Source organism: Tenrec ecaudatus, chromosome 16 (genome assembly GCF_050624435.1).
Source record: "Tenrec ecaudatus isolate mTenEca1 chromosome 16, mTenEca1.hap1, whole genome shotgun sequence".
NCBI classification, from domain to species: domain Eukaryota; kingdom Metazoa; phylum Chordata; class Mammalia; order Afrosoricida; family Tenrecidae; genus Tenrec; species Tenrec ecaudatus.
Window position 1 is genome coordinate 21,235,980 of NC_134545.1, and position 15,941 is coordinate 21,251,920.

The 15,941-nt window shown below is 56.9% G+C and overlaps 1 protein-coding gene across 1 annotated transcript; it reads left to right on the plus strand.

Moving 5' to 3' along the window:
* Nucleotides 1–13,609: 13,609 nt before the first annotated feature.
* Nucleotides 13,610–15,338, plus strand: DERL3 (derlin 3). The gene is made up of 7 exons (XM_075534052.1): nt 13,610–13,707; nt 13,811–13,876; nt 14,079–14,152; nt 14,243–14,336; nt 14,701–14,896; nt 15,067–15,157; nt 15,244–15,338. The coding sequence occupies exons 1-7, from the start codon at nt 13,615–13,617 to the stop codon at nt 15,308–15,310; spliced, it is 681 nt and encodes a 226-aa protein (XP_075390167.1). The 5' UTR covers nt 13,610–13,614; the 3' UTR covers nt 15,311–15,338.
* Nucleotides 15,339–15,941: the final 603 nt, after the last annotated feature.

Consider the following 15,941-nt stretch of genomic DNA (forward strand, 5'->3'; position numbering starts at 1 on the left):
CATCTAGCTCAGAAGCAACAAAGCCCACATGGAAGAAGCACACCAGCCTGTGCGATCACGAGGTGTCGAAGGGATCAGGTATCAGAAGATCAAAAGCAATGATATCGACGTGAAGGTGAGGGGTCAGAGTGGAGACCCCTTGGACCTTCTCTCACAGCTGGGTCAGAAGGAAGAGATGATTCATCCAGGGTGCAGTGTAGCACTGATGAAACACAACTTTCCTCTAGTTCTTTAGTGCTTCCTCCCCCCCCCCCATCATGACCCCAGTTCTACTTCACAAATCCTGCTAGACTGGAGCATGTACACTGGTACAGATAAGGGCTTTCGACGCATGGGTTCCAGGACTGATAAACCCCTCAGGAACAGTAATGGGAATATCGATACCATGAGGGTATGGGAGGAGGGAGGGGGTAGAAGGGGAATTGATAGCAATGATCAATGCAGAACCCCCTCCAAGGGGAAACAGATAAAAGAAATGTGGGTGAAGGGATACAGTGGATGGTGTAAGATATGAAAAAGTAATATATAATTTATTAAGGGGTCATGAGGGCAGGAGGGGAGAGGGAGGGAAAAAAAGGAGCTGATATCAAAGGGCTTAAGTAGAAAGATAATGTTTTGAAAATGATCATGGCAACCTATATACAAGTTCCATTGATACAATTGATGTGTGGATTGTTCTAATAACTGTAAGAGCCCCCAGAAAAATGATTAAAAACGAGAAAGAATAAAGAGTTACCATCGGCTCATATTGCTCCTAGCAAATGCTGTAGCTTCTTGCCGAAAACTGAGTGGGGTACCGTGTCAGGCTGTCCCAACACCATGCAGTCCTCAGGAGAGGTCATGTCCATCTGCGTGCAGGGGCCGAGGGCCATGCCCTCCTTCCCAGTGCTCTGCTAAAATTATCTAGACTCATGGATCTCAGGGCCCCTATCAGCAGCACAGTCATATGCTAAAGAGATCCCTGTGGGCCAGACTACAGAGAATGCCATCCAGGCTGACAGTGGGGTTTGTATTGTCCTCTTGAGCATGGGGAGGTGGTTTAATGATGAGAAACACACCCTCTCTTTGGAGAGGAGAGCAGCCCAGGATGCCCATGTCCCACCATCACCTAGGTCAGCGGATTTCCACCCTCCTCAGGCCATGACCCTTTCAGACAGGTCCTTATGGGGGAGCGACCCCCCAACCAGAACATTATTTTCGTTGCTACTGCATCCCTGCCGTTTTGCTACTGTGATGAATTAGGCGACTCCTGTGAAAGGGTGGTTCACCCCCCACCCCCCAAAAGGGGTCGAGAGCCACAGGTTGAGAACCGCTAACCTGGAGTCTCTGCCAGCATCCAAGCAGAACCTCCAACCGGATGGGAATGGCACTGAGACACAGTCTTCAGAGGGCCTGTGACATCACAGTCAAACGGAAGCGTCCTGGGGCCGAGGAGCCGCGGAGGACGGCTGCTCAGGGAGTCCGCCTTGGAAGCGGTGTTTTGGCTGTGGTGCTACTCAGTCTCTTGAGCATCTTGATGAGCGGTTCTCAGCCTGTGGGTCTCGACCCCTGAGGGGTCGACCGACCCTTTCACTGGGGTCCCAGGGATCTGTATGAAAGGGCCGCGGAGCTGTATGAGGAAGGTGGAGAACCACTGGTCTTGATGAGCAGACGGGAACGGACACACAAGAAGCAAGCTGCAAGAACGAAACGGGGGGACATTTAATGCCCCTCACACGGGCACTTTACAGAATGCAGCGGGAAGGTGAGTCCGAGCCGTAGACAACGTCTAGACCAGGGGTCCTCAAACTTTTTAAACAGGGGATCAGACCTGTTGGAGAGCCGGACTAGAGTTAAAAAACAAAACAAAACTATAAACAAATTCCGATGCACACTGCACGTATCTTATTTTGAAGTAAAAAACAAAACGGGGCAAAAACACCCGGCCGGCCGGATAAATGTCCTCGGCGGGCCGCATGTGGCCCGCGGGCCATAGTTTGAGGACACCTGGGACTCTTGCAGAGAATCTTGACATCACGGATGGAGACTGATTGGCCCTCCAGGGCTTATGAGAACTGCAGAGACACTGATCAGCTACTCCAGGGTCGGATCCCAGGACCGTTTTTCTGTGCCAGTTTTCCCCGGCATCAACAGGTCAGTGTCACTGAGTAACATGGACCCTCCAGCTTTAATCTGGGTACGGTCAACCCCATTGATGATAGAAATACCCCCCCCACTTAACTGATTATATCAGAGGCTCTTTCTTCAACACAACGGTTTTAGAATCACCTATTTTTTAAAAATCCATTGCAAATTTGAGTCGCTGTCTCTGGACAGAGCAGCACCGCTCCACGGGGTTTCCAAAGCCAGGAGTCTTTAGGGAATCGACTTGCCACCTCCTTGCCCACCGTCGTTCAGCTGGTGGCTTCACCGTTTGGTCAGTCATTGATCTCAGTATTTCAAGGGGAGTAACTCCAAACCCTGTGGACAATTCATGCTTCAAGTTCAGAGCTACGCATGGAGGTCTGGGAGGGCAGAGGTCTAGGAAATGGGTAGCTCCCCTGTGAATAAAGGCCTGATGGAAGAATAAGGTGGGGAGGCACTGTACACTACATGTCTGCGGTAGTTACGCAATCCAGTGTCAACTTGCAGGGGGAGCCTAGCCTGTCACTCAGGTCGCAGCTCAATGACCTCATTCGGAGGCGCCACAGAGATAAACAGCTCACTGGAGGCCAGATACACACAGACACGCTCTCCCTGCAGGACATTCCTGTTGGCAAGCCACATGGAGCCATGCTGATGGAGGCAGAGCCCTGGAGCTGGAGGAGCCACGTGGAGATTCACGCCAGCGATAAGATGCTTCCACCGCCACTGGATCCACAAGACTTTCCAACCACTGGCACTCGGCACCATTGCCTGTGTGGCATGAGTCTGAAAAAGCATTTAGACTGGTACTGGACGTATGGGCTAATATCGAACTTTTGGACTTGATCTGGACTGGGCTGTTTATTCAATATGCAATTACTCTTTGATATAAGGCTCTCTCTTACACGAGTGTCTATGAATTTGTTTCTCTAGTCTACCCAGACTCACACAATGTCCTGACAGTGTTAGCCTGAGTTTCCTATACACAGATTGTGTTGGGTCTCTGGTCTTTCTGTTTTGAGCCAAGATGTATAAAAGTAGAGATTCAAAATGAAGACTCAGATGTGTAGCCTGGCTGAATAGACCCTCTACATGGGGCTGCATTTCTAAGTGGTTGGGGTCCCTGTAGATGGGGTCAGATCCTCTAGCCCACCAGGCGGCTGGCAATCCTCCGAGTCCCAGACCTGCCTCACTCACTCTTGCTCTGCGCCTGCTGTGTGTGGCTCCTGCTCTGTTCTCCATCCCCATCCTGGGGATTTATTAAAGGCTCTGGGAACCTCAGTTGCATCCAGCATCCCCCAAACTCATCTGGGTGGGTGACTCATGCAGAGCATACCCCACACTCTCCCACCACAACCCATGGCAGAGTATGTGGGAGCATGGAATAAACATGCTTAGGGAATAAGAAGGCCTGGTTTGAACCCCAGTTTCTGTAACAGCAGCAGACACCAGGGGACACAAAGGCACTTTTTCTTTCTTTTTTTTTTTTTTAGCCTAAATTTTCCCATCTGTTAAAAAGGATAATTTCCATCATTACGATGCTGCCTTGGAGGAGGATGATAAAACTTCAATGAGCTGGTTCTTGGTGGAATTATTTGAAAACTAAACACTACAGAAATGAAAGTTGTTTCTGTTGGTCACCCGCCCCCGCCATCTCCACCTCTCCCCTCCCCCACCGCCACACACACACACACACAGCGGAACGTACAATAAGAGCAGACCTAGCGTCACTGAGCAGTCAGGGCCTTCAATGATGTTGCACTCACAGTCTCTGGGCTGGACTGAACCCCTTGATTTTAATCACATTTCTTCTTTTGGGGGAAAAAGGGGGTGTTTGGTGATTTGGTTCTCACGCGATTGTTGCCGGACTGAGTCGTACAGATGTGTCCATAGCTGCCGAGGAGGAATCGGGAAGGGGAGCAGAGGGAGGCTTTGGTTCATGACATGAAATTCTTTCCTGCAGTCATATACCAGTCCTGTAAGATGTATAGGAATATTTTTGTTTTCGATACCTTGAAACACAACTGAGATTCCCTTCCCTACCATCTGTCTGGGGTCAGCAGGGCCCTGGTGGAGATCAGACGCGTGTTCGAAGCATAGCTATCTTGTGCGGCTTTGAAGAGCAAGTCCCGTCTCTCGGTGATGGCTGAGAGAGCGGGGGCTACTTTTCCAGTTAAAAAAAAGCAAAACAAAGCATTTCAATCTTGGAAACCCACCGGGGAGTACCATCCTGTTCTATAGTATCGCAATTGCTGCTCCGGGCAAGATCAGCCACACCACTGTTTAGCTCAGCCGGGCTCCTCCACTGTGCGTCAGCTCGACTTGAGGACAGGGAGCTTGGTTGGGAGCAGGGCGTGGGGCAGAGGTCAGGTTGCTCAGGCTGGACACCACGGCCGCAGCCTCTCATCCCACTTAGCCCAGCAGGCCCATCCATCCCTGGGTGGGGGGAGTGGTGGCTGGCCCCCCTGCTGACTGAGCCACTCTAGGGGCCAGCCTCTTGGCCTCTGAGTGTGGGTACCATCACCTGGTGTTAAGACTTGCTTCTTACACACACACACACACACACACATACACACACACACACACACCATGGGGACCAGCACCCATGGCCCACACCCAAGAGGTGAGATCTGACGCCAGCAGCCCTGTCTACTCCTGGCATGCCTCCTGCCCCTGATTGGGAAGCCAGGCTGCCAGCTGGGCAGTAAGCCCAGGACTGCCCCAGCACCCCCAGAGGGAGCCCCAGGACTATGAGCAGTCTTTTCTTTGAGAGCCTGCGTTGTTGGCTGGCCTCGAGGAGCCCCGGTGTAATTCAGTGCTGTGATGTGTTGCTGGAGAGGAACATTGAAAGTACCGTGGACTGCCAAAAGGACAAACAAATCCGTCTGGAAAGAAGTATGGCCAGAGTGCTCCTTTGAGGCAGGGATGGTGAGACTCTGTCTTACGTTTTGAAAGCTGTCTGGAGAAACTGGTCCCTGGCGAAGGACATCATGCTTGGTCAAGTAGAGGGGCAGCGAAGAAGAGGCAGGTCAAGGAGAGGGACTGACACCCTGGCTTCCACCGTGAGGCCGCCGTGGGTCAGAACCGACTTGACGGCACTGAACAATGGGAGCCCTGGCAGGAAGCCTCGGCGGTGCCGTCAGGTCAAACCCAAGAGCCGGTCCACAGGAGAAAGATGAGGCTGTCTCTTCCCATAAAGACAACCTCGTGAGCCCCGTGGAGGACACCATGAGTTGAACTGACATGGTGGCATGGGGTGGCTCAGCTATGTTAAAAGATTTGGTGGTGCGGTGAGGCAGGTGTCGGGCTGCAAGCCGCTAGGTCAGCAATTAAAACCCACTGACCGCTCCCTGGGAGAAAGATGAGGCTCTTTGCTCCCGGGAAGATGACCACTTCAAAACTCTATATAGGTAGGGTCGCTGCGAGTCGGAAGTGATCCCATGTCAGCGGGTTTTCCTCTGGGGTTAAAATGGGGGGCTCCTACCAGCTGCCTGGTCCCCTGCCATGTGCCCAGAAGCCTTGGAACCTCTGCCTCACAGTTCTGAGCAGAGGCAGACAACCCAGCCTGCCAGGGGCTTACCTCTGTGTCTGTCCACTCTCCCTGGGCTGGGCATCTGGTGGGCTGGGACCCTAACTGTCCCTCCTGTTGGATGGGTGACCATGGGTGGCAGCCTAGCAGATGTCCCAGCCGGGGGAGGGGGGGACAGGTGGGGAGAGCAAGGCCTTGGAAAGGTTCCTGCAAACTGCTCCCCAAGTCTCCCCGCTCCCAGCACTCTCTCAGGTCCTGGTCTCATTTCCAGCTTAATGATCCAGGAAGACGCAGGGAGCCAGCCCTGCGACCCCCACCCCTCTTCCCTTTGATATTTGAAGATTGAGCAACGGGTCTGGTTGCAGCTGGAGCTCTGCAGCCAGCCCTAATGAGAAGGCATGAATGTTCTGTGGTTGGCTGTTCTAAAAATACCCCCGTGCCTGGGCCAGCTGGGCGGACATCTGGAGGGGAAGGGACCGGGCGCCGTGGTTAAGCCCCGAGTCTGCAGTCCTGACGCCAGCATTCTTGGGGAGCTGGAGACCCCTCCTGGCGGGGCCCAGAGCAGGTAGGGTGCTGTGGCTGGCCTCCTACAGCTCCCAGCCTCAGTTTCCCCTGCTGTACGGGGCACACAGGGACCTGGTCAGTTGTGCGCTGGCTCTGCCACTGACTCAGGCAACACATTTCACCACGACTGGACCCCAAGCCCCAAACCAAGCACACAGTGACCCTACAAAACCAGGGAGCAGGGCCCCTGTGGGTCTCCGAGTCCCGAACTCCTGGTGGGAGCAGAAGACTCCAACTCTATCCTACTTCCCACCCCCCCAGGGGTTGGTGGTTCCACACCTAATCCACTGCACCACCAGGACGCCTCTCCGAGGCTGGCGTGCTGGATGCGGCCGCCGAGCCGTTCTTCCAAGGTGCCAGGTCTCCCTGCCCACATGAACCACCGCTCACGGTGGCGGGACCTGTCTGAACGGCAGTCAGACAGCCTCATCTTCCTCCCCCAGAGGGAGTGGCTGGTGAGTTCGAGGCCCCCCACCGCCCCCAACCTTGCAGTCAGCACTTCACCCACTGCCACTAGGACTCGTTTTTCTTTTTTATTATTATTATTATTTTGGGGGGGACTCGTTTTTCTTTAAAGGGCTCCCCATCCCTCCAAAATTTCAACAAGCTTCAGGTGCCCCCACATCTCAAGGAAAGGAGGGTGGGGGTTCCTTGGGGAGGGACAAGGACAGCCAGTGCTGGTTTCCCCCACCACCACCACCCTCCTGTGGCTGCACCAACCCTAGCCCTCACTGCCCTTGGTTCTACGGGGGACAACAGGGGGTGCAAGCCAGCGGGGGAGGGGATACAGGCCCTTTCTCAGACTCTTCTCACCTGCCAGTTGGAGGCTCTGAGTCTCTTGTGCTGGGCAGAGGGGCAGAGGGCCCTCCGGGGTGTGCAGGCAGCCACTCCAGGGTCATACGGTCTTGGCACTGTGTTCTTCCCAGTGTCCCTGTGGGCACGTAGCATGCGGATCATTTAGTCCTCCTGAACCTGGGCCAGCCCCCTGGCCCAAAGCAGCCCAGGGACAGGCCAGCCTGGGTGGCTATGACTTTCAGGTGGCGGTGGCTGCAGGAAGGGGAATTGGGGACAATTGCCAAGGGTCCTGGCAGCTGGGACAGCTCTCAGCAGGACAGGGACGTGCCTCTGCCACTGTGGGTCAGTCAGCATGGGGGCACTTTGAACCCTAAGTCTCACATTGGAGACACTGAACCAGCTGTTGGTGCCAGGGGATGCTTGTCCAGTACCCGACTTGTCTCCACACCTGGGTGCCACGTACTTCCCATCCCAGGGCCGACGCCAGACCTGGTGCTGCTGTGTGTCTCAGGAACCCTTTCTGTGTGTCACCAGCCAGGTCACCTCACCTCACCTCTCTGTGCCGAGTCTCCTAGGCTGTCTCAGAGAGTGGCGGTCGGGGTTTCTGCAGTGTGGTCTGGTGAGAAACAGCTGCCCTGGTCACCACTGGTTCCAGTCCTGGGTTCACCTGTGGACAGAGAGGGACCTCACATGGGACAGAGGAGACTAGTCTCCAGGGCTTCCTTAGTGGCGCAGTGGGTTAAGCGCCAGGTTAAGCTCCAGGCTGGCAGTTCAAACCCACCAGTTACTCTGCAGCGGAGAAAGATGAGGCTGTCTGCTCCCATGAATTAGACTGCTCACCTCTAACAACTCAGAGGGGCAGTTCCACCCTGTCCTACAGGGTCTGGTGAATCTGAATCAATTCGATGGCAGGGGGTTTGGTTTTTTGAGTGTTTTGGTATCAGGCAGCCGTGGAGCCCTGGTGGTGCTGTGGGCTGGGCTGGGCTGCTAACCAGTAGGGGGGAGGCTGGGACCGACCAGTCACTCCGCAGGATAAAGATGAGGCTGGCTACCCCCACAAAGATAGACCGTCTTGGACGCCCTGTCACCAAGAGTTGGAATTGACTCAACAGCAGTGGGGTTGGTTTAATCCCCAGGACAGGGACACTGAGGCCCATGAAGGGGCAGCACTGGCCCCAGGGCCCTGGTCTCCACCGTCACGTGTCCAGCCATTTGCTGAGCCCCACAGCTGGGCCAGGGAGGGTGGTGCTTGGACACAGTCAGTGCTTATGTGGCCATGGTAAGGGTGGGCATGAGAAGAAGCTGGCGGGATTCGTCAGGGGGTCCTGGTCGGGGTGCCCCGAGGAGCGTGGGTGTCATGTTCCCACAGCACCCCAAACTGGGCCCATTCAATACCAGCCAGTGGGCCTCCTTCTGGGCCTGGCACCAACCCATGCTCAGCCTGGAGGGGGCTAGACAGACACTGGGGCGTCCCCTCCAGTATCAGAACCCTGCCGAGTGCTCCCAGCGCCTAGCTCAGCCTTGATCTACTTGGCCCCTTGCCGCCATTCTTTGCCCCAAACAGCTACCATTCCATCATGCCCTGTCTCTCACCAAGGACCATCTCCCCTGGCTCCCACTGCCCCTCCTTCCCCCAGGGCACTGCATACTCTTGGGGGGGGGAGACCCCACTGTGCTGTTGGGCTCCGGGCCCAGCCCCATCCACTTCCTCTGCAACCCAGGCTGGAAGCGGCCACCTGTTGCCGGTTGGTCACACGCTCCGGTCACCACAGCTGCGGCCCCTCTGGTCCTTATTCGGTGCTAAAAATACCCCACGCCAAGGCAGGAAGGGCCAATAGCTGGAGCCTGGCTTGTGCCCACCCACTGAGATTGGGGCTTGGGACCCAGGTGTCAGGAAAAGGGTGCGGGACCGTGCTCAGAACCCCCAGGACAGCTCCCTGCACCCAATGGAGAGGACTCAGGGCAGGCAAGGGGTCCTGTGGTGGTCAGTAGGAAGGCACTAGCTCATTCGGCCGCAGCTGCCACCACCCCACTCCCCTAGCCTGGCCTGTGACAGAAGGCCCAACCCGCTGCCCCTGAGACCACAGTTCCGAGGGACCTTCCTGGACAGAACAGAGCTGCTCCGTTGGGCTTCCCAGAGGGTCCACTCTAACGGACATAGATTGCCTCCACGTTCTCCCACAGAGCAGCCGCTGGGTTCGAACTGCCCACCTTGTGCTTAATGATCCAGCGCCTAGCCCACTACATCACCAAACCCAAACCAAACTCACGGCCATCGAGGCGGTGCCAACTCATTAACGATGCCATAGGACAGGGTAGAAGTGTCCGTGTTTCCGAGATGGGAAGTCTTTACAAGGACAGAAAGCCTTAGATGCAGCTGGTGGTCTCGGACTGCTGGCCTGTGGTTAGCGGCCCAACGTGGGACCCACCTCGCCACCCAGGGCTCCTAAATAGAAGGGAGGGGAGCTGCCGTCTCTCCAGAGCTGATCAAGGAGGGCTTCCTGGAGCATCATTTCCCCGCCCCCACCTGTCTACTTCCCCTCTTTTAACAAAGCATCCAGCTGGAGGGAAGGGAGAAGAGAGGGAGGGAGGGAATGGGTAAGAGGACCCATAGTCCCAGGAGAGATGCTGGCACCTGCAGAGGTGGTGGAGGTGGTGAGGTAGAGAGGAGGAGAGAGGCCAGGGCAGGTGTGTAGAGACATCCGATGCCCTTGACCATGACTCTGAAGGACTGAGGGACAGGGCAGGGCATGGATGACCCTGGGCTTCTGGATTCTCACCAGGGCCCGTGCCTGTGGCTCTGGGAGGAGAGCAAGCTGGGTGGGTGAGCCCCAAGGGGTTGTCCAGCCCGAGGCTACGGGCCTCCAAAAACCCAACTCACTGCCATCGAGTCAATGTCGACTCATGGAGACCCTGTGAGACTGGCTAGAACTGTCCCCTGGGAGTTTCCAAGACTAGAACTCTTTACAGGAGTAGAAAGCCCTTAGAGCAGCTGGTGGTTTCAAACTGCCGACCTGTGGACCACAGCCCAGCGTCTAGCTACTACGCTGCCAGGGGTCCTGGAAGACGTGGTAAACGGCTGTGAACAGTTCACCTCACATTGCAGTAAATGAGCACACGATGGCCTCCCTGACTTACTCGGTGATCTGCCCGTGAGCCTGGCCTGGCCCGGCCCAGGGGAGCCTCTCCCTCCAAACAGGACACAGCTGGCCAGCCCAGGCGGAGGTCTTGCTTAAGACAGTTCTGCCCCAGAAATAGCTGTCTGGAGGGTCCCAGGGGGAGCAGGCTCAGCAGGGTGGCCAGGTTGGGCTTCCTGGGCCCTGCCCACCCTCCAGTGGGCCTCAGTTTCCCCAGGAGGGATCCCTCTTCCCCAGGGCAGCAGGACCCAGCCATCACCCCCTCCCCGCCTGGGTCCAGCCTCCAGGAGTGTGCCTCCTGCAGGCGCCACCTTATCAAGCTGCATCAAAGGGGAGCTGACTGCCTCCCACTGGCCCTTGCCTGACCCCGGGGAGGGTTGGCCTGCCAAAAACCTCCTTTCCCTCCCAGCCACTTGAAACCCACCGCCCCCTCCTCTCACCGCTCCGGAGCCTGGCAGGCGCCCACCCTGGCGTCCAGATGGTTCCCAGCACTATCTGCTGTCTGGCCTGGCCCTGCCCCACGTCTCCCTGGACCTCTCAGTGCCCTGTCTCCGGAGTCCTCTCCTGACTCAGCTCCTGGACCCAGGCTGTCCCAGGGTCCCTTGGCTCCATCTGGCCCAGGCCTGGCCCCTTCTATTCCCTTCAGCCTTTGGGCATCGCCTGCCCATGCCCGCAGTGCCTACTCCTACCTCCCGATGCCACTCTCTGATTTCTTCAGGAGACACCACATAGATGCCCAAGCTCAGCAAGGCTGTTCTTACGGCTGCCTCTCGCCCACGCACTGTGGGCCAGGCTACCGAGTCATGCTGGCCTCCTCGCTGTCCAGACCCACGCGCTCTCTGATTCAGCCCTCCTGGCTGTACCCTGCCTGAGACCACTGCCCCTCAAAGCCTCCCTCTGCTCACTGGTTGCCTTGTAGCCCGAGAACAGGCTGCCAATCAAATGTTGCCTCCTCAGATGAAAAACCAACCAAAGGCAGGGCCATCGCGCCGATTCTGATTCATCGTGTCGCTACAGGTAAGGACCGACTGTAAGGCCCGTGGCAACTGCACAGCATCGCGATGAGTCGGAATCGACTCCACGACACCTCCATGTAAGGAAGACCCAAGTCCTCGCAATCGGATCAGTAGACAACATCCTGGGAAACGGAGGGATGCCTGAACTGGGCATGGGTTCCTTCTTGCTTGGAGTCACAATCAGTGCTCACAGAGGCAGCGGCCGCCATCCAACAATGCACCACACTGGATACATGTGCCGCGCACCTCTTCCAAGGTTGGAAAAGCAAGGAGGTCCCTTGGAGGTCGAAGGTGCGTCCGAGCCGATTCTGCCCAATCAGTCCCCTCCTATGCGTGTGCAGGTTGGACCCTGAATAAGGAAGGCCGAAGAAGAATCAGTGCATCTGAATTGCGGTGCAGACGAATATTGGAAGTCAGGGGCTGTTCTGCCCTGCCCTGTAGGGTCGCTGGTTGTCAGAATTGATCCGATGGCAGTGAGTTAGGTTTGGGTTTACATAGGCCTAACTTGAACACTGTCGGTTTTCCCTCTATTGTCCGTCTTCTGGAAAGCTTTGCATTACTATTTTTTAAGTGCATGGCCTTATTTTACTTTTAAGGCACTATTGCAGTTCTGTTCAGTAAAATCGTTCATTTTTTTTTCCAAAAAAGAGAACTACGAACTGCCAGAAGAACAAACAAATCTGTCTCGCAAGAAATAAGGCCAGAGTGCTCCTTTTCTGTTTTAAAAATCATTTTATTAGGGGCTCATACAACTCCTATCACAATCCATACACACATCCACTGTGTAAAGCACATTTGTACATTCGTTGTCCTCATCATTCTCAAAGCATTTGCTCTCCTTAGAGGCAAGGATGAGGCTTCGTCTTACCTACTTTGGACGCGTTGTCAGGAGAGACCAGTCCCTGGAGAAGGACATCCTGCTTGGTCCAGGGGAGGGACAGCGAACAAGAGGAAGACCTTGACCGAGATGCGTGGACACATGAGCCATGAGCCATTGGGAGGTTGGCACAGGACCGGGCAGGGTTTTGTTTGGTTGTGCATGGGGTTGGGATGGGTCAGAACGGATTCCATAGCGCCTAACAACAGCACACCTTTAGTAAAAATACCCCAGTATGGGAAACTATGCCTTCTTGATACAGCCTCCAGGCATGTGTACACATGTTTATAGGTGATCTCCCTCTCCCTCTCTCTCGGATCACATGACTTTGAAAGGTTCTTGGAGCTTGGGGAACAAAGTTGGCAGGGGCAAGACTAAGGTGGGAGGGTGGGTGGGGTAAGGTTCCCCCGCCCCCGCCCCTCCCAATGAAATTCTCACAGGACAGCCCTTACCCTGAAAGAGTGAGCAGCATCCTCACCGGGGTGGTTCACACGCTCCTCGCAACTTCTCCTTAAGCCCCCAAGACTGTCCTGGGTCCTTCGCGAAAAATCCATCAAGATTTGAGATGGGCCAAAAGTATAACCTTCTGAGCTGACTGCTCCGCCTTATCTTCAGAATCCCCTGTTTAGGTGGGGGGCCTTTGTTTTAAGGGTGCCCCAAAGAACTAAGACAAGTAGATTGTTGAGAAAACTTGTCTGCAGCCACCCCGATGGCACAGATACATGTAGTGGTGTTTTATCAGGAGTAAACCCATGCATCCCGGTACTGGAGGCTCTAGAATCTACACTTAGTGACTCACCTGAGTTTAGAAACCACGATGATTGGGGGTGGGCTGGGGGTGGGGCTGAGGAGGCAAGGAAAGGTCTATTTTACATTTTGCTCGGGGGTGTTTTTGTGAACGGTGGTGGAGTGTTTCGGATGCAAGGATGTGTGCACAACGTGAAGAATGTCCAGTCTCTATTGTACACGTGGACATGGCTCGGATGGGCTAAGTTGTGCTACGTGTATCTTCACAACAATAATAATAAAACAAAAATGGCTACAAATATAAAATTAGCACTCCTTAAAAATATAATAAATTAACCCCTATCCCGGGGTACCAGGGATCTGGGATGCCGCCTCTAGGCTGCTGAGTTTGTGCCCGGCTGCTGGAGGGGACACGTGGACACACGCCAGGGCGCGCCGTGGGACCGCCCCGCCCCGCCCCATTCACCAGCCGGACCTTAGCTCCGCCCCCGCACCGGTCCCGTGGGCCCTCGCTATTGGTTCTGCCCTAGAATGCCGCGAAGCGGCCGCTTCCTCATTGGTCACTTTTTATTCCGGCGTTGCCGGCACAACAACTGCCACGTGCTCGACCGTGGAGCCTGCTCATTGGTCCGCAAGTTAAACCGCCTCTGCGCCTGCCCCGCCCAGCCATCGAGCCTACTTCTTTCATTGGCTACGAGGCCCTGCGGCCCCGCCTTATAGACGGCGCACCCGACGTGGATTGGCGGAGGGTCAGGATGAGGCGGGACTCGGGAGCGGATTAAAGAGTGGGCTTCAGGCCCCATCACGCGTGCCTCAGAAGGCGCCATGGCGTGGCAGGGCGTGGCGGCCGAGTTCCTGCAGGTCCCCACGGTGACGCGAGCCTACACAGCGGCCTGTATTCTCACCACCGCCGCCGTGGTGAGCCAGCTGGGGGAGGGCAGGGCGGGACGGGCAACGTCGCCATGGTGACGGCAGCCGGGCGGGTCGGACAGCCCCTGACTTGCCCGCCCGGGTTCCGCAGCAGTTGGATCTCCTGAGCCCCTTCCAGCTCTACTTCAACCCGCACCTCGTGTTCCGGAAGTTCCAGGTGCCGCCGCCCCGCCGCAGCCCTGCAGCCCCTTGCCACCCCGCAGCCTTGCCCAACCTCGCCCCTCTGCTCCCGTCCAGGACAGCCCTACACCCCCGCCCCCCCACTTTCGCCCTGCCCCTATAGCCCCACGCTTACAGCATCCCCCATGCCAGGCTGCAGCCCATTTCAGCAGCACGCCCCGCCCCCGCCCGCCTTGCAGGTGTGGCGGCTCATCACCAGCTTCCTCTTCTTTGGGCCCCTGGGATTTGGCTTCTTCTTCAACATGCTGTTCGTGTATCCTGCACCCTGGCCGGCCGAGCGGGCGGGCTGTGCGGGCAGGGGAAACTAAGGCAGGCGCGCTGCGCTTCCTATACCGGCGCCCAGGTTCCGCTACTGCCGCTTGCTGGAGGAGGGCTCGTTCCGAGGCCGCACTGCCGACTTCGTGGTCATGCTCCTCTTCGGGGGCGTCCTCATGACGGTATCCTTCCGGGGCTCGCCCTCACACCCCAGCTGGGCCAAGCGTGGCTCTGGGAAAGGCCAACTCAGGCTGCGCCCTGGATGCGGGTGGGGCACGGGCCAGATTGGGGGTGGGGAGGGGGGCGATTTGATAATCAAGAGCGCCCAGCAGGGGCAACAAACAAACTCACTGCATGGATTCATTGAACCGGGTAGAACTGCCCCTGTGAGTTTCCTGTGGGAGGGAGTAGAAAGCTGTCTCTCTGGAGAAGGGGCTGAAGGTCAGCTCCCAGGGCAGCAGAGGAGGGTTCACCCAGTCAAGACCCAAGGCTCCAAGGGGCAGGGCAGGGCAGGTGGTAGCCCCTTGGCCCCTTGACTCGGCACAGCTGCTGGGGCTGCTGGGCGGCCTGTTCTTCCTGAGCCAGGCCCTGGTGGCCATGCTGGTGTACGTGTGGAGTCGGCGCAGCCCGAGCATCAGGGTCAACCTCTTCGGGCTCCTCACCATCCAGGCACCTTTCCTGCCCTGGGCACTGCTGGGCATCTCGCTGCTACTGGGCAACTCCATCCTAGTGGACCTGCTGGGTGAGCCGCGTGGAGGGCCAAGGCCCCTCATGAGCACCCAAGCCCCTGCCTCTGACCCCAACACCCTCAAACCTGCCCTCAGCTAGACCTTTGGGATCGGCCTAGCCAGACACTTCCTGGAGGCCATCCTGGCCCTGGCCTCCTGTGTAGGTGGTCTTGTCCCTCCCCAGGGATCACTGTGGGCCACGTCTACTACTTCCTGGAGGATGTGTTCCCCAACCAGCCTGGAGGCAAGAGGCTGCTGCTGACCCCCAACTTCCTGTGAGTACTGGGGGCGCCTGGCCACCACCTCCTACTTCTGGGCCTGGTGGGTGGTACTCGGCTTAGCTTGGCATGAATGCCCCCAGGAAGCTGCTGCTAGACACCCCAGAGGAGGACCCCAACTACCAGCCCCTGCCAGAAGAGCAGCAGTGACATCCTGGGTTGGCCCCCACCCTGAATAAACCATGACCTGCAGTCTCTCAGCCCTGTCGTGGTGTCCTGTGCACCCCGGCTGCCCTGAGCTCTGCCTGCCGTGCTCTCGCAGAGCCTGGCCCTGGCTGTGGTGTCTCGAGGGGCCTTCGGCAGGTCCCACTTGGTTGTGGCCGGGTCACTTTGCTCAGCAGCCCATCTCCTCCAGGCTCGCTTCCCCACTTAGCCAGTGGGTGCCACCAAGGCCTCATGGGGTCCTTCACCCTCTATGGCTCTGAGCTCGGAGACAGTGCCACCGTGGCAGAGCGTGGGTGGGCCAGGCTGACACGGCAGTGAAGCCCTGCCCTTGTGAGTGAGCGCTGGGTTGCCATCAGCTAAGTGGCAGTCCAGTGGTCTTGACTGGCTCTCCTGCTATCCCAGACACGTACTGCCTGTGCCCCAGGCGACCTGCCCTCCTCTTCTGTGCAGACAGGCGGGGTGTATGCTCAGCTCACCAGAGCCACAGCCAGGCCAGGGGCCTCAGGAGGGAGATCTTTTTATATTGCATGTGCCTGTGGGTTAACACAGCCTGGACTGGGGGCTGCACCCCCGGATGAACAGCCAGGCCCTGGGATGCGTGAGACCTGCTACTCCC

Bases quoted from the DNA above. Each gene is read 5' to 3' on its own strand.
- DERL3 (XM_075534052.1), top strand. From the start codon at position 13,615: ATGGCGTGGCAGGGCGTGGCGGCCGAGTTCCTGCAGGTCCCCACGGTG. The intron at 13,877-14,078 runs GTGCCGCCGCCC...CCCGCCTTGCAG, and splicing joins TCGTGTTCCGGAAGTTCCAG to GTGTGGCGGCTCATCACCAG. The intron at 14,337-14,700 runs GTATCCTTCCGG...GACTCGGCACAG, and splicing joins TCGGGGGCGTCCTCATGACG to CTGCTGGGGCTGCTGGGCGG.